Below are 18,818 nucleotides of genomic sequence, written 5' to 3'. Positions count from 1 at the left end.
TAATAATAATAATACTAGTTATTATTACTATTAATAATAATAATATTAATAACAATAATTTTAAAATGTAGCTATTATTTTCATTATTATTATTGTTGTTTTTATTATTAATTTTAAAGGTTAACTATTTTATTATTGTTATTATTATTATTATTATTATTGTTTTTGTTTGTTGTTGTAGTTGTTGTTTTTACTATTAATTTTAAAGGTTAACTATTTTTATATTATTATTATTATTGCAGTTTTTATTGTTAATTTAAAAGGTTAACTATTTTAATATTAATAATAATAATAATAATTATTATTATTATTATAATTATTATTATTATTATTTTTAGGAGTTAACTATTTATATGCCATATGTTTGAGTGTAGAGGTCTTTATAATCTAAGTCTATGTGGAATCTGCACATCTCCAGTAGGGGGCCTATGCTTCTCATGGCACTCTCCCACTCCTCCTTCTCTTCCTGGCTCCTCCTGCCTGCAGAGTGTATGCTGTGCAGAGGGCGTTTGTGCTGTGAGGAGGGAGAAAGAGATGAGAGAAGGAGAGAGGCTATTCGAGACACTCCCCCAGTACTGGGAGTGCTGCATCCTGTCTATAGTAACGCCTACCAAAAGGAGGAGGATTGTAGCGCTGCCTGAGCTGAGCGTTCAACTCCTTAGCATAGTGTGGAGCACCCAGCTGCACACACACACATACTCGCACTCACACAGGCACAATCACTACCATTCGCACGTTCGCTCTTGCATAAACAGGCAATCGGGAAGACAAGGAGGCGGTGGGAAAGACGATACCAGCCAGACGGTGAGAAGAAAGACTGCCGTGTGTGGTGCGTAGTCGTGTGTTTAATGAGTCTACTGGATTTCCTTCTGGAGGAGTTTGCATTGTATGCATAAAGCTGGATTCAGCTCCAAGTGCAGCTACATCATCCGTCTGCATCACTTCTTTGTGCGTTAGCCAAAGCAGGACTAGAGCAGATTGTGCGTGTGTCTGGAAGTATCTGACAGCTTCCTGAAGGACCCAACGCTGTCCAGACAGACAGAGCGACTAAGGAAGAAAAAGCGAGGGAGACAAAGTCAAGGCATGAGCAGGAGACCGGCGGCTTGCTTTCCATAAGAAGTGATCTCTCTGACCCCTCTTCCTTCCCTTATTGCTTCTACCCCTTCTGTGCGCCCAGACCTGTCCTTGTACGGCTATCCCATCCTTGCCTTCCTCTTCTCTCTCCATCTCTACGATTTCCTCGCAGGAAAAGCAAGCGGATAGTGCAGCTCACACGAGTGCAACTACCACACAGTGACGGACAGAAGGACAACCGGAGGTTCCGTGGCACTTCTCATCACACGATCACCTCTCTTATCCAGCCTCTTATTGTTTTGCCATTTTCTATACGGATCTAGCTGAACAAGCAGGAGGCATTTTAAGTTTTGGACCCAGCACGCAAGTCTTACTAGTGCCACGGCAAGAGGGATTCCAGCTACATGGGCAAACGCTTGGAACAGCAACCAATGTACCCCCAGTACACCTACTACTACCCTCATTATCTCCAGACTAAGGTACCATCTTCATTTTTTTCTAATATATCTTTACCGTCTCTGCTATCTCTGTCTGTCTCCACCCTGGTGCCAGCTTTCCGACATACGAAATCTAATCTCAGATGCTGGGCAAAGCTTTCCTTGGCTGCCCGTCCTGTGTTAAGCCAGGAATAATAATTGCGTCTTGCATACTCGATCGTTCCATTCTGTTGCCTCAGCACAACACGAGGCTTTGATGAGGAGTTGAATAATGACATCCATCTCTTGACTCCGACGCCACTCTGAAGTAGAAAATTGATTCCTGTGCATTGATCGAGATGCTGTTACAGCTCCGGTGATCTGCCTGGTTTTGTGCTCTTCACATGTCTTTATCTTTCAAGCGTTTGAGAAGAAAGAAAGTTGGCACCTCTGGAGGAGGTGAGAAATGAAAGTGTTGCCTGGAATAGCTGTCAGACCAAGGGCATGTGTGTAATAAGGATTTATTCAGAATAAGTAGGGACTTTTTGATGAAGAGATAGAGCTAGTTGGTAATTTAACTCCAGATCTTAAACTTATTCAGATTTGATCATTTTATTTCAAGACAATTGAAGAAGTGATGGATTTTCTACTTGGAACACATACCCTTATGGTAGGGCATATTAACCAATGTCTAAAGATGCCAAAAATCTAAGGTCCCGCCACATACTGCAATATGTGGAAATAAAATAATAATATTTAATTTATTGCCTGTTTTACCACCACTTTACCCTAGTCAGTCTGTGGTAGGTCTGATTCATTGGACAAAAGGCAGGAAACACCCCAGACAGGTCACCAGTCCATCACAGGGCAAACACACCCACACACATATTCACCAAAACACTCCTACTCGTCTCCAACTGGGCGGCATGGTGGCTAAGTGGCTAGCACTGTCGCCTAACAGCAAGAAGGTCCTGGGTTCGATCCCCAGGTGGGGCGGTCCAGGTCCTTTCTGTGTGGAGTTTGCATGTTCCCCCAGTGTCTGCGTGGGTTTACTCCGGGTGCTACGCTTTCCTCCCACAATCCAAAGACATGCAAATGAGGTGAATTGGAGATACAAAATTGTCCTTGACTGTGTTCGATATAACCTTGTGAACTGATGGATCTTGTGTAATGAGTAACTACCGTTCCTGTCATGAATGTAACCAAAGAGAGCGTAAAACATGACATTAAAATCCTAATAAACAACCAAACAACGCAGCTCCAACTGGCCTGACTGCATGTCTTTGGACTTTGGACATATGAAAAAAAAAAGCAAACTACACAAAGAAAGAACCCTTGCCGATCGGCCAGGGAATCAAACCCAGGCCCTTATTTCTGTAAGTCAACAGCACCACTGTCCTGCTGAAAAAAATATTTAACCAAATTAATATTCATTAACGCTTAATCCTGAGCAAACCAAATTCCCCTTACTCTCCAGACACATTTTCGCTTGGCCTGCCATTTACTGTCTCACACCGCTTTCAAGGTCAAGTCAAATTAGATCTTACCCTGTTCCTTTTTTCTAATGAAATTCACAGACCCTCTGGATAGGAGGTCGAATCCCTTGAGTCATTGTTTGTCTTTGTATTCGAACATTAGGAGAACCTTTTATCACCAGAGGAACGTCAGAACATCTCGGAATGTAATAAAAGCTTAATTGTATTACTGAAACTAGGTGTTTAGGGTGTTCAGATTGGTAAAGGGACTGCTAGCATTTCTGCGAATGCTAGCTGATTGGCACATTATTGGAGGAGAACAGGATTGCTTTTGGCATCGAGTAGTGCTACGTTTCAGATTTCAAATCTTAGCCGGGGAAGGATGAGGGCCCCATTTCAGTGTGCATAACTGTAGGCCTGCATGTGTGGGTGAGTGTGCACATGTGTGTGTGTGTGTGTATTTGAAAGGGAGACTAGAGATGTAAATGGCCTCTTATAAATCTTGATTCCGGCATGTTCTCAGAGTGGAGGCATTTCTCTAGAGGAAATCAATCATGTGGGGGAAGAGAAGCAGCTGACACACCATCACTGATCTCTCTCTCTCTCTCTCTCTCTCTCTCTCTCTCTCTCTCTCTCTCTCTCTCTCTCTCTCTCTCTCTCTCTCTCTCTCTCTCTCTCTCTCTCTCTCTCGCTTACTCCTTCACCACGTCTGTGTCTTTGTTAAATGGCTTGTGCACTTAGCCAGAATGCAGAATCTATCTGTGGAATTTATGATAACATATCAGCCTGTCCATATCTGACTCTGGCTAGTTCATATTCAAAATATTTTATATCAGCCTGACACTGCAACCATATTTGAACTTAACAGTATAATCATGTTTCATTTATGTTTGTTCAGTTTCTTACATTGGGCGGCGCGGTGGCTCGGTGGGTAGCACTGTCGCCTCACAGCAGAAGGTCCTGGGTTTGTTCCCCAGAAGGGGCAGTCCGGGTCCTTTTTATGTCCACAGTCCAAAAACATGCAGTCAAGTTAATTAGAGACACTGCCCTATAGGTAAATGTGTGTGTATGTGTGTCTGCCCTGCGATGGACTGGCGCCCCGTCCAGGGTGTTACTGTGTGCCTCGGCCCATTGAAAAGCTGGGATAGGCTCCACCTGCCCATCATGCCCACCCGCCATGCCACTAATGGCTGCAAAGGGGTATGGAGGCGCAAATGATTGAAGGCTTTTCTTAGCCAATGCTGCCCAAGAAGGTCCTTGGTTCGATAACCAGGGAGAGCGGTCCGGGTCCTTTCTGTGTGGAGTTTGCATGTTCTCCCCGTGTCTACGTGGGTTTCCTCAGGGAGATCCGGTTCCCTCCCACAGTCCAAAAACATGCAGTCAGGTTAATTGGAGACACTGAATTGCCCTATAGGTGAATGGGTGTGTGTGTATATGTGTCTGCCCTGAAATGGACTGGCGCCCTATCCAGGGTGTTACTGTGTGCCTTGCGCCCACTGAAAAGCTGGGATAGGCTCCAGCAACCCCCCCCCATGACCCTGATTGGATAAGCGGTTAAGAAAGTGAGTGAGTGAGTTTCTTACATCCAGAACTGTGTCCTATTTTGATCAATTGATTAGATTTATTAAGAATTGTGATGCACGGCTACATAAGTAGGCCATTTAATGGGCAGCCACTTAGTGCAGTACTTCTGTTATGGCTGATCAGTGTATAACGTTTAAGTACATAAATGTGTTTATATGCATAATTTAAATACCCATGATGCCATGATGCCTGTATGGGAGAATTTTCTTAGAAATAATAATTATGCTGGAATTCAAGGCCAGTCCATGCAGAGCTTAAGTCCACAAATGCACCTGCAGTCTGAATATGGATGATAAAATTTTGTCTTAACACTTCACTACATGTAACGTAACTCTGAAGAGGGCCCCCAGCAGACATCTTGGCCTCTTATCTCCACTTCCTGTACAGTATCGAGATTCCTATCAGAGCATGGACAGATGGATGACTGTGTGTGCGTGCATGCATGGTGTGCTATGTAAGTGCTTATGCATGCTGCACGCTGAGTTACGTATCCATGACAGCAGTCATACATCAGTGGGATATGAAATAGATTTAAAGGAAAGTAATTCCCCTCTAGCATTGTGCCAATAAAATGCTGTAGGGCCCTGTCGACCATTCGATCCGCGGTGTGAAGTCGAGCCCGTGGGATGTGCGCGTGTGTGTATTAGTGTGTATGTGTGTGTGAGCTCATTTACACTCAGTGGGGTCAGTTTTGTGGAGCAAAAATAACATGCAGGGGTGCGTTTAAAGCCCTGCTCTCAGCGTGAGCGTGTGCTAACTGGGCTGCAGTGAGATGACATGTGGCATGTCAGCAGCGCCGCGAGAGAACCTGCTATATGGGCCTCATTAGGCTTCTGCTGCTCGCTATGTTACTTAGGATTATTGCATGGCAACGTGCTATTTACTCAGCCAGCGGATAATTGGTAGATTGATTCACGAGGAGTCCGTCATAGAACTTGAGCTTTACCATGAGCAAAAGCTTTAATTTCCTTCCTGCAGAAAATGACTGTTAACTCAGTAATTACGCTCTTTTAATGTGCACTAATTTATTAAATACTAATGATTACTGTGTAATTAAAATCGCCGTTGTTATTTAAATGAGGGCATTTACATTTGTCCGTACAAATTCTTTAAGACGCATGGGCTGTGTTCACAATGACATTTCGACATTCATTAGAAAACACATTGATATGCACTGCTGGTTTGTTGTATCCATTTTCTCCATCCATGGAAAATGCAATCTTGCCTCAGACTCCATATTATATACAGAAAATTATTTAAAAATATAACAACACTAACAAGCAGTGGTGGTGCAGCAGTTAATTAGCATTTTTGTAACCTGGGCTGGGATTGAACCCTTGGAGGGTTTCCAAGGTTTGTTTGGTCTTTTTTTTCTGATCAGGATGAAGCGGTAAATAACATTGCTAACATTTAATGTTGAGCACAGTGGCAAGCTGTAAAAAACGAGTGGTAAAACAGTAAATCAGTCGCATATCAGGGTCATTTTTTGTGGCCACACTTTCCTAACAACGCTTTTTTTGTTTTCTCATTTTGACATCATCCAAAGGTTAAAGAACCCCTGGATTTTCGTTTAATTGTTTAAATTAGCCTCTCAGGTGGTGCAGCGGTAAAATACACTAGCACACCAGAGCTGAGATTTTGAATACATCGTATCGAATTTCAGCTCAGCTCAACATTTGGCTGTTGTTCATCCAGGTAGGGAGCCGGATAGGAACCTCATAACTGAGCAAACTACGACCTCTGCTGGCTGATTGATGGTGTCTGCACAGAGTAGTACTGCTCACGTGTAGGAGGGGACGTGTGTCAGTTCGCTCTCCTCAATCAGGGGCGGGGGTCAGCACCAGTAAAAAAAGGGAGAAAATGCATTAAAAAAAACAGTTTAAATCAGTCCTGGTCCTGGTCCACAGTACTAGATTTAACCACAATCAGCACCGTACTAGTTAACAATTTCCTCAGTGAATTAAATAACAAAAGCTTTACCTTCTAAGGACTTTTCTGGATGTTGTGTGAATAAAAGTGAATTTCAGCGGAGGTGTTATTTGCTAGAGGCATATTACACTGACACCAAGTTAACACAAGTGCCGTGTGTGGGTGGAAGTGTGTATACATGCCTGTGAATTATACATGTAAACTCCTCGGTCGGGACAACTCTTTGACGTTTACACAGTAAAATACTTCCTGGGTGGATCTGCGTATTACCAGCTGGACAAAGTTTTGAGGTCCATAGAGAGTTGGGTGTGAGCGAGAAGGTTAGAGCCCACATGCTTTACTTTAAGATATAACCAATGCTGCATGCTGGCTTTCATAAACATTGGGACCATTTATTAGAAAGCATATGCTACATGTCATGTTCAAGGATATATTAAATGTCTGGCTGTTTTGATGTTACTCATAGAACAGGTGCAATGAGAACACATGAGAAGTGTTTTGCGCTTCGCTCACTGCGAGCCTCGCCGCAAACCACCGCTTTGCTCAGCGATTGGCTTGAGTGGTGCAGTAAAACCTCACCAAAGTGCGAATATGAGACGAATATGCATTTGTCTGGAATAACTGTCAAATCCACTCTGAAAGCATCCACTTTCATCTATGTTTGGGCGTCACGGTGGTTAAGTGGGTAGCACTGTCACCCTGTTGGGGCGGTCCGGGTCCTTTCTGTTTGGAGTTTGCATGTTCTCCCCGTGTCTGTGTGAGTTTCCTCCGGGAGCTCCGGTTTCCTCCAACAGTCCAAAGATGTGCAAGTGAGGGGAATTGGATACACTAAATTGTCCATGACTGCGTTCGATATAACCTTGTGAAGTGATGAATCTTGTGTAATGAGTAACTAGTGTTTATATCATGAATGTAACCAAAAGTGTAAAACATGACATTAAAATCCTAATAAACAAACAAACAACATCTATGTTTAGCTGGATTTTTCTCACTGTTTCACTTTTAAACTTGTGTTGTGGCTCGGAGTGCTGAGAAATTGTAAATATCAGCGTTTCAGAGAGAGTCTAAAATGCTTATTGTTGAAATAAAAAAAGGGTAACATGGTTTAATTTATTAAATGAATGACATAGGAAGACTAAACCACTCTAAAATTAATACTGATCATAAGTTCTCTTCACTAATGGAATTCCTTGATTGTTGTTTTAATACAATAAGTCACGTTAAGCGTTGTTCGGACTGCCGGAATCGCTTTTACCGCAACATATCAAACAGTTTGTCTCATTGGAGGTGCTTTGAAAGGGTCAGTGGTAAAACGTCATCAAAGTGCAAATATGAGACTAATATTTGAGTGGAACAACCATCAATTTCATTTTGAAAGCATCCACATGTATCTGTGTTTAGCTGGATTTTCCTCACTGTTTCACTTTTAAACTTGTGTTATAGCTCAAGGTGCTGAGAAATTGTAAGAATCAGCTTTTCCGAAGGAGTCTAAAATGTTTATCATTACAAAAACAAGCTTAACATGGTTTAATTTATTAAATGAATGACAAAGAAAGAGTAAACCTCTTTTAATTAATAATAGTCATATATTCTCTCCACTTATAAAATTCCTCAGGTTTTTTTCCCTAATTCCCTCCCAATCTATTCATATCCAGTTACCATATTGCGTTATGCTTCATCTGTACTCATGTTGATCTCCACCCTGGTTGAGGAGAGCCGAGACTGACACACGCCCCTTTCAACACGTGTGCAGTAGCAGACTGCATCTTTTCACCTGCACGAGGCGAGTTTATATGCGGATCAGCTTTGTGTATGGGGAGACACACCCTGATCAACGCATTATTCCTTGACTCCGTGCAGGCGCCATCATTCAGCCAGCAGAGGTCGTAATTGCATCAGTTATGAGGTCCCGTCCAGCACCCCCTCAAACAATAGCCAATTGTTGTTTGTGTAGGCATGTCACATTAAGCTTTGTTCACATTAAGCATTGTTCATACTGCCTGAGTCGCTTTTACTATGTCGTATCAAACAGTTTGTCTCATTGAAGGCGCTTTGACAAGGTCAGCAGCAAATTAGTGAACTAGTGAATAATCAGGTGAACCTTGAGTACCCCGGCAAGCACAAAAATCGCAAGCCCAGTGGCAGATGTATGCAGTGCACACCCATTAAGGAAGCGCAGCGGCAAGCTAAACAGCACCGCCTCACTCCATAGGAAACAACGACACAGTCAGCGCAAAAACTGTTTCGCCACTTCCTATGTGAATGTGTCCTGACTCTGATAACGGCCAAATCGTTATGGTCAGATGACTAGCTTAAAGTGTCTCTGCAGCAAGTACTCACAGGCAGTCAGGTTCATGTGCAGGGCTAAGCATGTGTTCATCATTTACCTGCAGAAGAGATGGCACCAGGATGCCCTGGTAATGTCCTGGTACACGATACTATAGGTTGTATTGTACTGCCCGTGTCTCTGCGGCATGCAGCATATTACTATGTTGATGTGATCCTGTGCAAACTATTACAACCCTGGACTTTATTAGTTTTCCATCCTCAGTGGTGTATTTCTGGTGTGTTTTAGCTTACAATGCTGCTATTTAATGGGTTTTTGAACCGTGCATATGTTTATTTAATGCTGATGCCTGTATATAGGCCACAGTGCTGTTGGGTTCTACCATCTAATTGGTCAGATCATAATGGATTTAATATTTCAACAAAGGTCTGATCGTGACTATTTATAGTCTATAGTATCATTTAAATTACAGTTCGTTATATGATCTGCATCATTAAAGGTAGAGAAAAACCCAAGTGTATATAACGACCGTAATGAACATGAATGGAGAAACTCACATCTGCGTCTTCTACAACAATTAAATGTTAGCATAAACAGATAGAAAGTGTATAGCTTTTTAAGAAAAATGTGTAAGTGCAGGCTAATTGCAGTGGTATAAGTGGAATAAAGCACTCCAGAGAGCAGCTAGAGGGAAAAAAATATTGAACTTCAGGGTAATTATGGCCCCTCTGTTTCACACAGGAGTTTTATCACATGGCAGCATTGTTAATTGTTTTTTCAAATACAGCGTGCCCCAGCGTGCTTTACTTTTGCCTTTTTAACAGTAAAAGGTAAATGTGTACATCCTTCAGACGACATTAGTATGTTTGTAGATTTACATTTGTGTTATTCTCTAGATACAGTATCTGCAGCCTGGTCTGTAGTATTGAGTAGCTGCAATGCTTACACCTGTGTGTATAAAATAAAATTGCTTATGGTAGAATAATTACTTCTCAAAAAAACAATAACTTGACTCCAAAAAAAGGCAATTCTGTTATGTTTCCTAGAAGTCAAAAGCTATCAAAAAAGCTTGTAAGGTGCTAAACAGAACCCAAAAAATAAAAAAACTAATTAAAATAAATAAATAAATGTAGGTCCTAAACAGAACCCTAAAATAATACAATTAATTAAAATAAATTAATAAATAAATAAATGTAGGGTGCTAAACAGAACCCTAAAAATTTAAAAAAATTATTAAAATAAATAAATAAATGTAGGGTGCTAAACAGAACCCTAAAAATAATACATTTAATTAAAATAAATAAATAAATAAATAAATGTAGGGTGCTAAACAGAACCCTAAAAATAATACAATTAATTAAAATAAATAAATAAATGTAGGGTGCTAAACAGAACCCTAAAAATAATACAATTAATTAAAATAAATAAATAAATAAATGTAGGGTGCTAAACAGAACCTTACAAATAATACAATTAATTAAAATAAATAATTAAATAAATAAATAAATGTAAGGTGCTAAACAGAATTCTAAAAATAATCAAATTAATTAAAATTAATAAATACTAAATGTAGGGTGCTAAACAGAACCCTAAAAATAATAAAATAATTAAAATAAATAAATAATGAAAAAAATTTCTAAGTTATTATTATTATTATTATTATTATTATTATTATTCTTAAGTTAATGATATTTACTATTTTACAAAAATAAATCATTTTTATTTATGTGAAATAAAAGTGAGGGATTTATGTGCGACTAATATATCCATTTAGCTGACAATATTTACAATGCATTTTTTAAAAGAACTCAAAATATTTTGCTTTAGTATTGATTATTATTAGTATTATTATTAGTATTAGTATTATTATTATTATTTTTAAATTTACTTCTGACATTGTTCCTTTCCCTCTTATTCCTCTTATCTCCCACTGTGTCCTGGGCATTCTTTTCAGCCATCTGTTCAGAAGGGTGGGGTGGTTGACTCTGAAAAAGGGAATATACTAGCCAAGCATATGCTTATAGAAAGATATGTTATAGTCAAGACAGTGTTTAATCTCGAAATTAAGCTGGAAATGATTTTTTATGGACTGGCGACCTGTCCGGGTGTTTTCTGCCTTTTGCCCAGTGGATCTGACCCACTGCAACCCTGATTAGGCTAAAGCATTGGTAAAATAGACAATAATTGTTTTTTTTCTTTTTCATATACAGTGGTACCTTGTAACCCAACGTCCCCTAAACTCAAAATCTTTGAAACTCAACGCCCCCTTGCTTGTTATGAGCCATGCAGTAAAACGTTATCAAGTGAGCATATGAGACGAATCTGCATTTGTGTGGAATAACCGTCAAATTCACTCACAAAGCGTCCACATGTATATGTGTTTATCTGGATTCTCCTCCTGTTTCACTTTTAAACTTGTGTTATAGCTCGGGGAGTCTAAAACGCTTGATGTTAAAAAAGTTTTACATGACGTTATAGAACGTTATAGAAACACTAAACCTTTCTTAATTATTACTGCTCACAAGGTCTCTTCACTAATGAAATTCCTTGCTCATTGTTTTAGCACAATAGGTCACATTAACCGGAACCATGGAACGCATTAACAGGTTTCCCATACATCCTTATGAATAATAAAAAAAAAAAACTCAATGTCTTTTAAACTCAACGCCACTCCCAGAATCAGTTAACGTTGAGTTTCAAGATACCACTGTATACACTATGTTGTATGCTTCAGCAGAAAATGTAAGTAATGGCTAAGTAGCTTATGGAGGAGACCCTCTAGTCTGTATGGAAGCAAATGGGTTTTTTCAATCTGATAATCTGAAAGCGGCTCTAAACTAAAGACTGCTAGTAGACTATTTGGTTTATGTGATCTGAAAAGAGTACAAGGGAAGTTCTGGTCGTAGAGTAATAAACCTGCTGCATTTTTAATAAAGGAACACTTTGTAACTACCAAAGCTTGATGGATCTGCTCCCTTTAAAGAGCCTGTTTTTTTTGCACAGCTTGCTTTTAGGCTTGTGGAATATTCAACAAAGCCTATGCAGCAGGGACAGATAGGAAAAAAATCCAGTCTAAGCAAAAGTTGTGCAAAGAATAGTAGATTGCAGTCAGGGTGTGAATTATACAGTGACTATGTATTCATGCCTGGAAGAATACTTTCGTCCGCCTGCCTTCACTCTCATTATTGGATGCTTTCTGAGTTTCTGAATTAGATTGTGTCAACTGCATAATGATATATGCTAATACAAACTCGTTTCTAAGTTTTGCATGAAGATACAGTTTAGCTAAATAACAACCACCTTTCTCTGAACTGTTGTCTTTACCTCTTTTTGGGCGGTCCAGGTGTTAATTAGGAGGGCCAGACCCCCTATATCTAATATAATTTTTATAATTTTTTTATTTTTTGCATACCGTATATTGTGTATATGGCCGTATATAAAAAATGTAAATGTATATGTGCACATTGGCCATTCGCTGCACTATACTTACTATATTGGAGGCCATCTATCTATCTATTAATCAATCAATCTATCTATCAATCTAGCTATCTATCTGGTCTGATCTGATCTATTTCTCTTAACTGACGGTCACCTGTACCTCAAGTGTTAATTTGCTCCAGGTGGACATGTTTCTATTAATCATGGTTTCTTGCTCACACATTTGCAGGCTCCTCTGTTGGCAACCTGCTTTTTCTTGTAACTGTGATACTGGGCTCAGCCTGGAACAGTTTTCTGCTGGCACAGATGCCAGCACTCTTTATTTTCCTCTTGGAACAGCTGCAGAAGCTTGCCATATGGTCACACCCAGGTTTCACTATACTTATTATATTGGAAGACAATAATTTTCCTCGGGTTAAATAAAGTATCTATCTATCTATCTATCTATCTATCTATCTATCTATCTATCTATCTATCTATCTATCTATCTATCTATCTATCTATCCATCCATCCATCCATCCATCCATCCATCCATCCATCCATCCATCCATCCATCCATCCATCCATCCATCTATCCATCTATCTATCTATCTATCTATCTATCTATCTATCTATCTATCTATCTATCTATCTATCACTAAATTAATGTCCAGTAGCCACCTTGTTCTGTAATAGATCCAAAGCCAATTCTGAAAACACTTAGGGCATATGAAGGATGCACAATGGACAGTGTGTTAATTGCAGGACATCACACACTAGGAGCTAGGGTCAATTGACAATTGCCCCTAGCTCTTAGTGTGTGGACGACACCAGGCACAGGGGAAAAAAATGCAAATTCATCGCAGGCAGTAAATGGGAGCAAAGATGGCCCCCAGGACCCATATCAACATGGATTTATGATTGCATGTTTAAGAATTTAACTGGATTAATATAGAAAGTTATCCACAGATGTCCACAGATAAGGTCGAGTTATGGAAATATCACTAGTCTGGGTGCGGCTTTTTATTTTTGTCTTTTTTTGTGTGTTGGAATAAATGTGAACACAAGATGCTCTAATTAGTTCATATATTTTATGGTGGTATAACTAAGGAATTAAACAAGTAGCTCTTCCCAGGCAGAGCTAAGAGTCTGATTTCACACCCAATCTAGCACTGTCCCAAATACTTGCTTATAACACTTGCTCTCTCAGACATTACGTGCTGTAGATCTGCATCTCATTGATTTTATAAGAGCTTACTTTGAAGCTGCAAGTTTCTTAATGTAAGAGAAGGTTACTGATTGATTTGTGTAAGCACTTTCCTTTTTTAGTTTGCCTGCCACTGGATTGCAGTTGATGTTAAATGTATTTAATAGGATTTCAAGATTAGAATTGCTAAAAGTTCATATTTGCTTTGTCATTTTCTTTAAGATCCAAAAAGTAGAAATAGATTATAAAAAATACATAAAAAAAGGCTTGGAGTTTTTAAATACTGTGTCCACTCACTGTCCATTCTATTAGACACTCCTACCTAGTTGGTCCACCTTGTAGATGTAAAGTCAGAGACGATCGCTTATCTATTGCTGCTGTTTGAGTACTAGACCTTCATCAGTGGTCACAGGCTGCTGCCCACAGGGTGCCACTGGCTGGATATATTTTTGATTGGTGGACTATTCTCAGTCCAGCAGTGAAAGTGAGGTGTTTAAAAACTTAATCAGCGCTGTTGTGTCTTATCCACTCATACCAGCACAACACACACTAACACACCACCGCCATGTCATTGTCACTGCAGTGCTGAAAATGATCCACCACCCAAATAATACCTACTCTGTGGTGGGTGGGGGTCATGACCATTGAAGAACAGCATGAAAGGAGGCTAACAAAGCATGCAGAAAAAATAGATGGACTACAGTCAGTAATTGTAGAACTACAAAGTGCTTCTATATGATCAGTGGAGCTGATAAAATGGACAGTGAGTGTAGAAACAAGTAATAATGTTATGCCTGATCAGTATAAATATATAAATCTGGCTTTATTTAGCAACTTGACTTGACTGGTTTACTTACAGTAACAAGCCCTCCTGCTAAGGGGATCGGCAGGGGGCACTTACACAATTCTGCCCTTCTGAAGATGATCGACATGTCATCGACATGTTTCTTTTAACTGACAGTCACCTGCACCTCGAGTGATAATTCGCTCCAGGTGGACATGTTTCTATTTATCATGGTTTCTCACTCACACATTTGCAGGCTCCTCTGTTGGCAACGTGCTTTCTCTTGTAACTGTAATACTGGTCCCAGCCTGGTACAGTTTTCTGCTGGCGCAGATGCCAGCACTCTTTATTTTCTGTTACCCAGGTTTCATTTCTACCCTATTCCTGTTATAACCACTTGTCCATTGCAGGCTATGGAGTTTTATTTGTTACTTTGTTTCTGTTTTTATTTTTACTATCCCTTATCATTTGTGGCTTTTTATCCACAGTATTGTTTTATCATGGTTAACCTGTCTGCAAATTGGGTATTTTTTTAATTCTTGCAAGTGTGGGGTTACACCTGGTGCCTCATGGCAAGGCGGAATCTTACTTGTTACATGCATCAACAAACCAAGAAGATAGAAAGACAGATCAACTATCTAACATCGCTTTAAACAAGAAGAAAGTTAAAACAAAAAGAAATGAATATAATCTAATTCAACACACATTTTATATAATATAATAAAGATTGCATTTAACTAGATTGAATGAGTGTCAGATACACTTCAAAATATTTTGACCTTATTAAACTCTTATTAAAAAATCTTTAAATTAGAATTAATAAAGGTAAAGCCGAACCTCAGATATTTAAATCATACTTAAACCTACAATACATCTGTCACTCTTAGGAGTCTGTAATAATTATTTTACGTATGAAAATATACTGACAGGTCTCGTCATCTCCGCAGAAATTAAACACGAGTGTGCTAAAACTCAGGAAGGAAAGAGGAAGGGTGTGAAGACTGATGCTGATTTCACCCTATGAATGTGCTTGAGTACGCCGCTTTTCATTTTCCCCCGTCACTCCCTCCATCCTTCCCTTGCGTTTTAATCAGGAGACACCCTGGAAACCATCTCCTTCAGAAACAGCACAGGCAGAGCCAAGGACAGGGCAGGAGAGGAGGAGGAGGAGTGCCATAAATTCTTGAGTACACACTCCTGAGGGATTTCTTTGCCAGCCTCTCTTCTTTTATCCAACCTGCCCTCTCTTCTCCAATTTACGCACACTAGATTTGCAGTTACAGCAAGAGCAGAGGTTACGCTAATCGGACATAGACCCGTCACTCTTAAGCAGCCATAACCACGTCCAATTCTTCTTGCATGAGTAAAGAATTACGCATGGGCTAGACATTAAATGATTTAGGAAAGATAATTTACTTTGGACATAATGACATCGTCTAAAGACCGTGAAGATGGCATCTTGTTGCTCTCCTAGTCTTCCAGATAAGATAAAGACTGTCTGCATCGTGGCTGATTAATAACACCAGCTATCCCTGTACCAGCCACGGCTGTTGGCGCTAACTCGACAGCCAGCGGTCTGCTCGGGATTAGGTTGTGCAAACAGCGCTTTGTTGTGTTCCAGTTGAATTAACTTGTACAGTTCACATATTTTATTTGGGATAATTAGCCTTGCAAGCTCCTAAAGTCCTGTCTGAACACATCTTAATGCTAGAAACCACAAAGAGAGTGTCTAATGACACTCAGTGGGGATTTTGCCTGTCATAATCTATTCAGTTGTGAATATGAGCCGGAACGGGATTAGTTGTATTGCTCTACAAAGTTATTTAAAAAGGTTGTTAACGTTGGATACTGAATAGATTTAAAGACATACGACAACAGATTTAATCTCCATCCACAATCTCAATCCACAAAATTTAAAAATAATAAAGACCCAAAAGGCTGGACACATCTGATAAGCCATGTGGCCAGTAATATTGTTTTAAATAGTAATTAATAGGTATTATTTGGGATTGTTTTGGTGCCCCATACTGGTTTGATTAACATTTGTGGGCACCAGGTCTCTGATTGTATAAATAAAGAACTGAGTTACTTACAAAGTCTTGGCACTGATTCCACACATCAAAATCGATTCATCTAAAGTTGACACATACATTTAACTTTAACATTGTGACATACATGGCATGAAACAAGCTAAAGTACCATCCTTAATTGGCACTTGCACCCTGCTTTCTTTCATTAACTAGACATTGATAGACTGGAAATATCATTTGCAAAAAGGCACCAGTCTGTTGCTATTATTACACACTTACTTCATTCACTTATTTATGTCTAAAGCCAATTGAATTGCCAGGCCTGCTCTGGGCATGCTTTTGAATAGAATAGAATACCTTTATTTGTCATATATACATTTACACATGTGCAGTACAATGTATGGCGCCCCTGGAGCCGCGGGGGTTAAGGGTCTTGCTCAAGGGCCCAACAGTGGCTGCATGGCAGAGCCAGGATTTTATTTCTCAACCTTTCGACTGATAGCTCAAAGCTCTACACACTAGGCTACTGGGGGTTGGGGGTGGACTGTACAAGAAAACTGAAGTTCTTAGAGGAATCCTACACAGACATGGGGTAAACATGCCACATTACCGAATTTGTAAACTTCCAAGGACCATGAAAGAATGTTATCTACTGCACTGCTGTGCCAGCTAGCCGATACCCTATCAAAGTTCAAGTTCTCTTATCAATGTAGACATTGTACATCCAGACAGCAGATGGTAGAGTGTCTTTGAACTCATCTTCAGACACTGTCTATAAAACATTTTGCATGTTCTTCCTATGCCAGCACAGGGTTTTAAGATTCAAAATACAAGTGTGGTGTTGGCCTGTGCACAGTAAACGTCAAGTGAGGAAGAAGAATATACAACATATTTAAATTTCTTCGGGATACTCTGTTTTTCCTCTTTAAAAACAGGCAGGAGATAAACGGCCACTTTAAACGCCCCTTAGAAATGACTGTGAAAGTAAATGGGTGAGTATGTGATGTGGTGAGCTGGTGTTCTGTCTGGGAAGTGTTCCCTCTTTACGGCCAGTGTCTTTGCATGGCACTGAACCCAGCGTAACCCTGACCAGGATTAGAGAACATTAATAAATGATTTAACACTGTGCATCCATGGCTTAAATAAAATAAGACAATTAGGCCTGTAAATGTTTCAATTAAATTTGTATTACAGTGGTACCTTGTAACTCAACGTCCCCTAAACTCAAAATCTTTGAAACTCAACGCCCTTCATAGAGAAATTTGTACACTTAAACTCAACGTTTCCCTTAAACTCAACGTGTTCATTGTTAATTTGAAATTAATTAAATAAATTTTTAAAAAACAAACAGTCGCTTTGTTCAGCGCTCGGCTGCATTCGTGTGGAATAACCGTCAGATTCACTCTGAAAGCTCCACATGTATTTGTGTTTAGCTGGATTTTCCTCACTGTTTCGCTTTTAAACTTGTGTTACAGCTCAGAGTTCTGAGAAATTGTAAGAATCAGCTTTTTATTTCAGTTCTACAATTACTGACTGTAGTCCATCTATTTCTCTACATACCTTTTAGCCTGCTTTCACCCTGTTCTTCAATGGCCAGGACCCCTCCAGGACCACCACAGAGTAGGTATTATTTAGGTGGTTAGTGTGTGTTGTGCTGGTATGAGTGGATCAGAGTTTTTAAATACCATGTCCACTCACTGCCCACTCTTTTAGACACTCCTTCCAAGTGTGCACCTTCTTATTCACCTATAATTCGATGGAGTCACGCGTGAGTAAAAAATTATATTGAGGAAAGATATGAAGAAAACCTTTTAGTCAAAGACCACCTTTATTTATATGCTATAATTTAATCCTTATATTATACTTGAAGTCTTGTATATTTTGAAAGTGTGTCCGGTGGCCAGGGCCCGTCAGAAACACACTAGACCCTGGGACCACACCCTGATCTTACTGTGGTTACTCTAGTAACCTGACAAGTGTATATTTAATCTTTGACATTTTGTCTTATTAAATTGCAAACAAGTATAAAAAAGCATTTTCAGTCAGCACATAAATAAAGTGAGTCCTGCACAACTCCAGATTACCTAACATATATCAGTAGGTGGATTAGCTGCTCTACATTGCCCATAGGTGTGAGCAGGTTGGTGTGTGATGCATTGTGATGGACTGGCTAAGTGGGTAGCACTGTCGCCTCACAGCAAGAAGGTCCCTGGTTCGATCCCCAGGTGGGGCGGTCCGGGTCCTTTCTGTGTGGAGTTTGCATGTTCTTCCCGTGTCCGCGTGGGTTTCCTCCCACAGTCCAAAGACATGCAAGTGAGGTGAATTGGAGATTACTGAAACTGTCCACGACTGTGTTTGATAAAACCTTGTGTGAACTGATGGGCCTACCAAGCTACCGTTCCTGTCATGAATGTAACCAAAGTGTAAAACATGACGTAAAAATCTTAATAAACAAACAAAACATTGTTTTTTTTTAACCATGTTCAGTCGCCTCACAGCAAGAAGGTCCTGGGTTCGATCCCCAGGTGGGGCGGTCCGGGTCCTTTCTGTGTGGAGTTTGCATGTTTTCCCCGTGTCTGCGTGGGTTTCCTCTGACAGTCCAAAGACATGCAAG

The 18,818-nt window shown here is 39.9% G+C and overlaps 1 protein-coding gene across 1 annotated transcript in view; it reads left to right on the top strand.

The window, feature by feature from the left end:
- Positions 1–683: 683 nt before the first annotated feature.
- rbms3 (RNA binding motif, single stranded interacting protein) overlaps positions 684–18,818 on the top strand; it is a 296,186-nt gene continuing 278,051 nt past the window's right edge. Inside the window, exon 1 of the mRNA XM_062992124.1 lies at positions 684–1,553. Coding sequence (XP_062848194.1) covers positions 1,479–1,553 — 75 coding nt within the window. The 5' untranslated portion in view covers positions 684–1,478. The remainder of the gene's footprint in view (positions 1,554–18,818) is intronic.

This window comes from Trichomycterus rosablanca, chromosome 3, assembly GCF_030014385.1.
Source record: "Trichomycterus rosablanca isolate fTriRos1 chromosome 3, fTriRos1.hap1, whole genome shotgun sequence".
NCBI lineage: Eukaryota > Metazoa > Chordata > Actinopteri > Siluriformes > Trichomycteridae > Trichomycterus > Trichomycterus rosablanca.
Note: the sequence above shows the minus strand (reverse complement) of the source record. Positions and strands in the feature narration are given on the sequence as shown.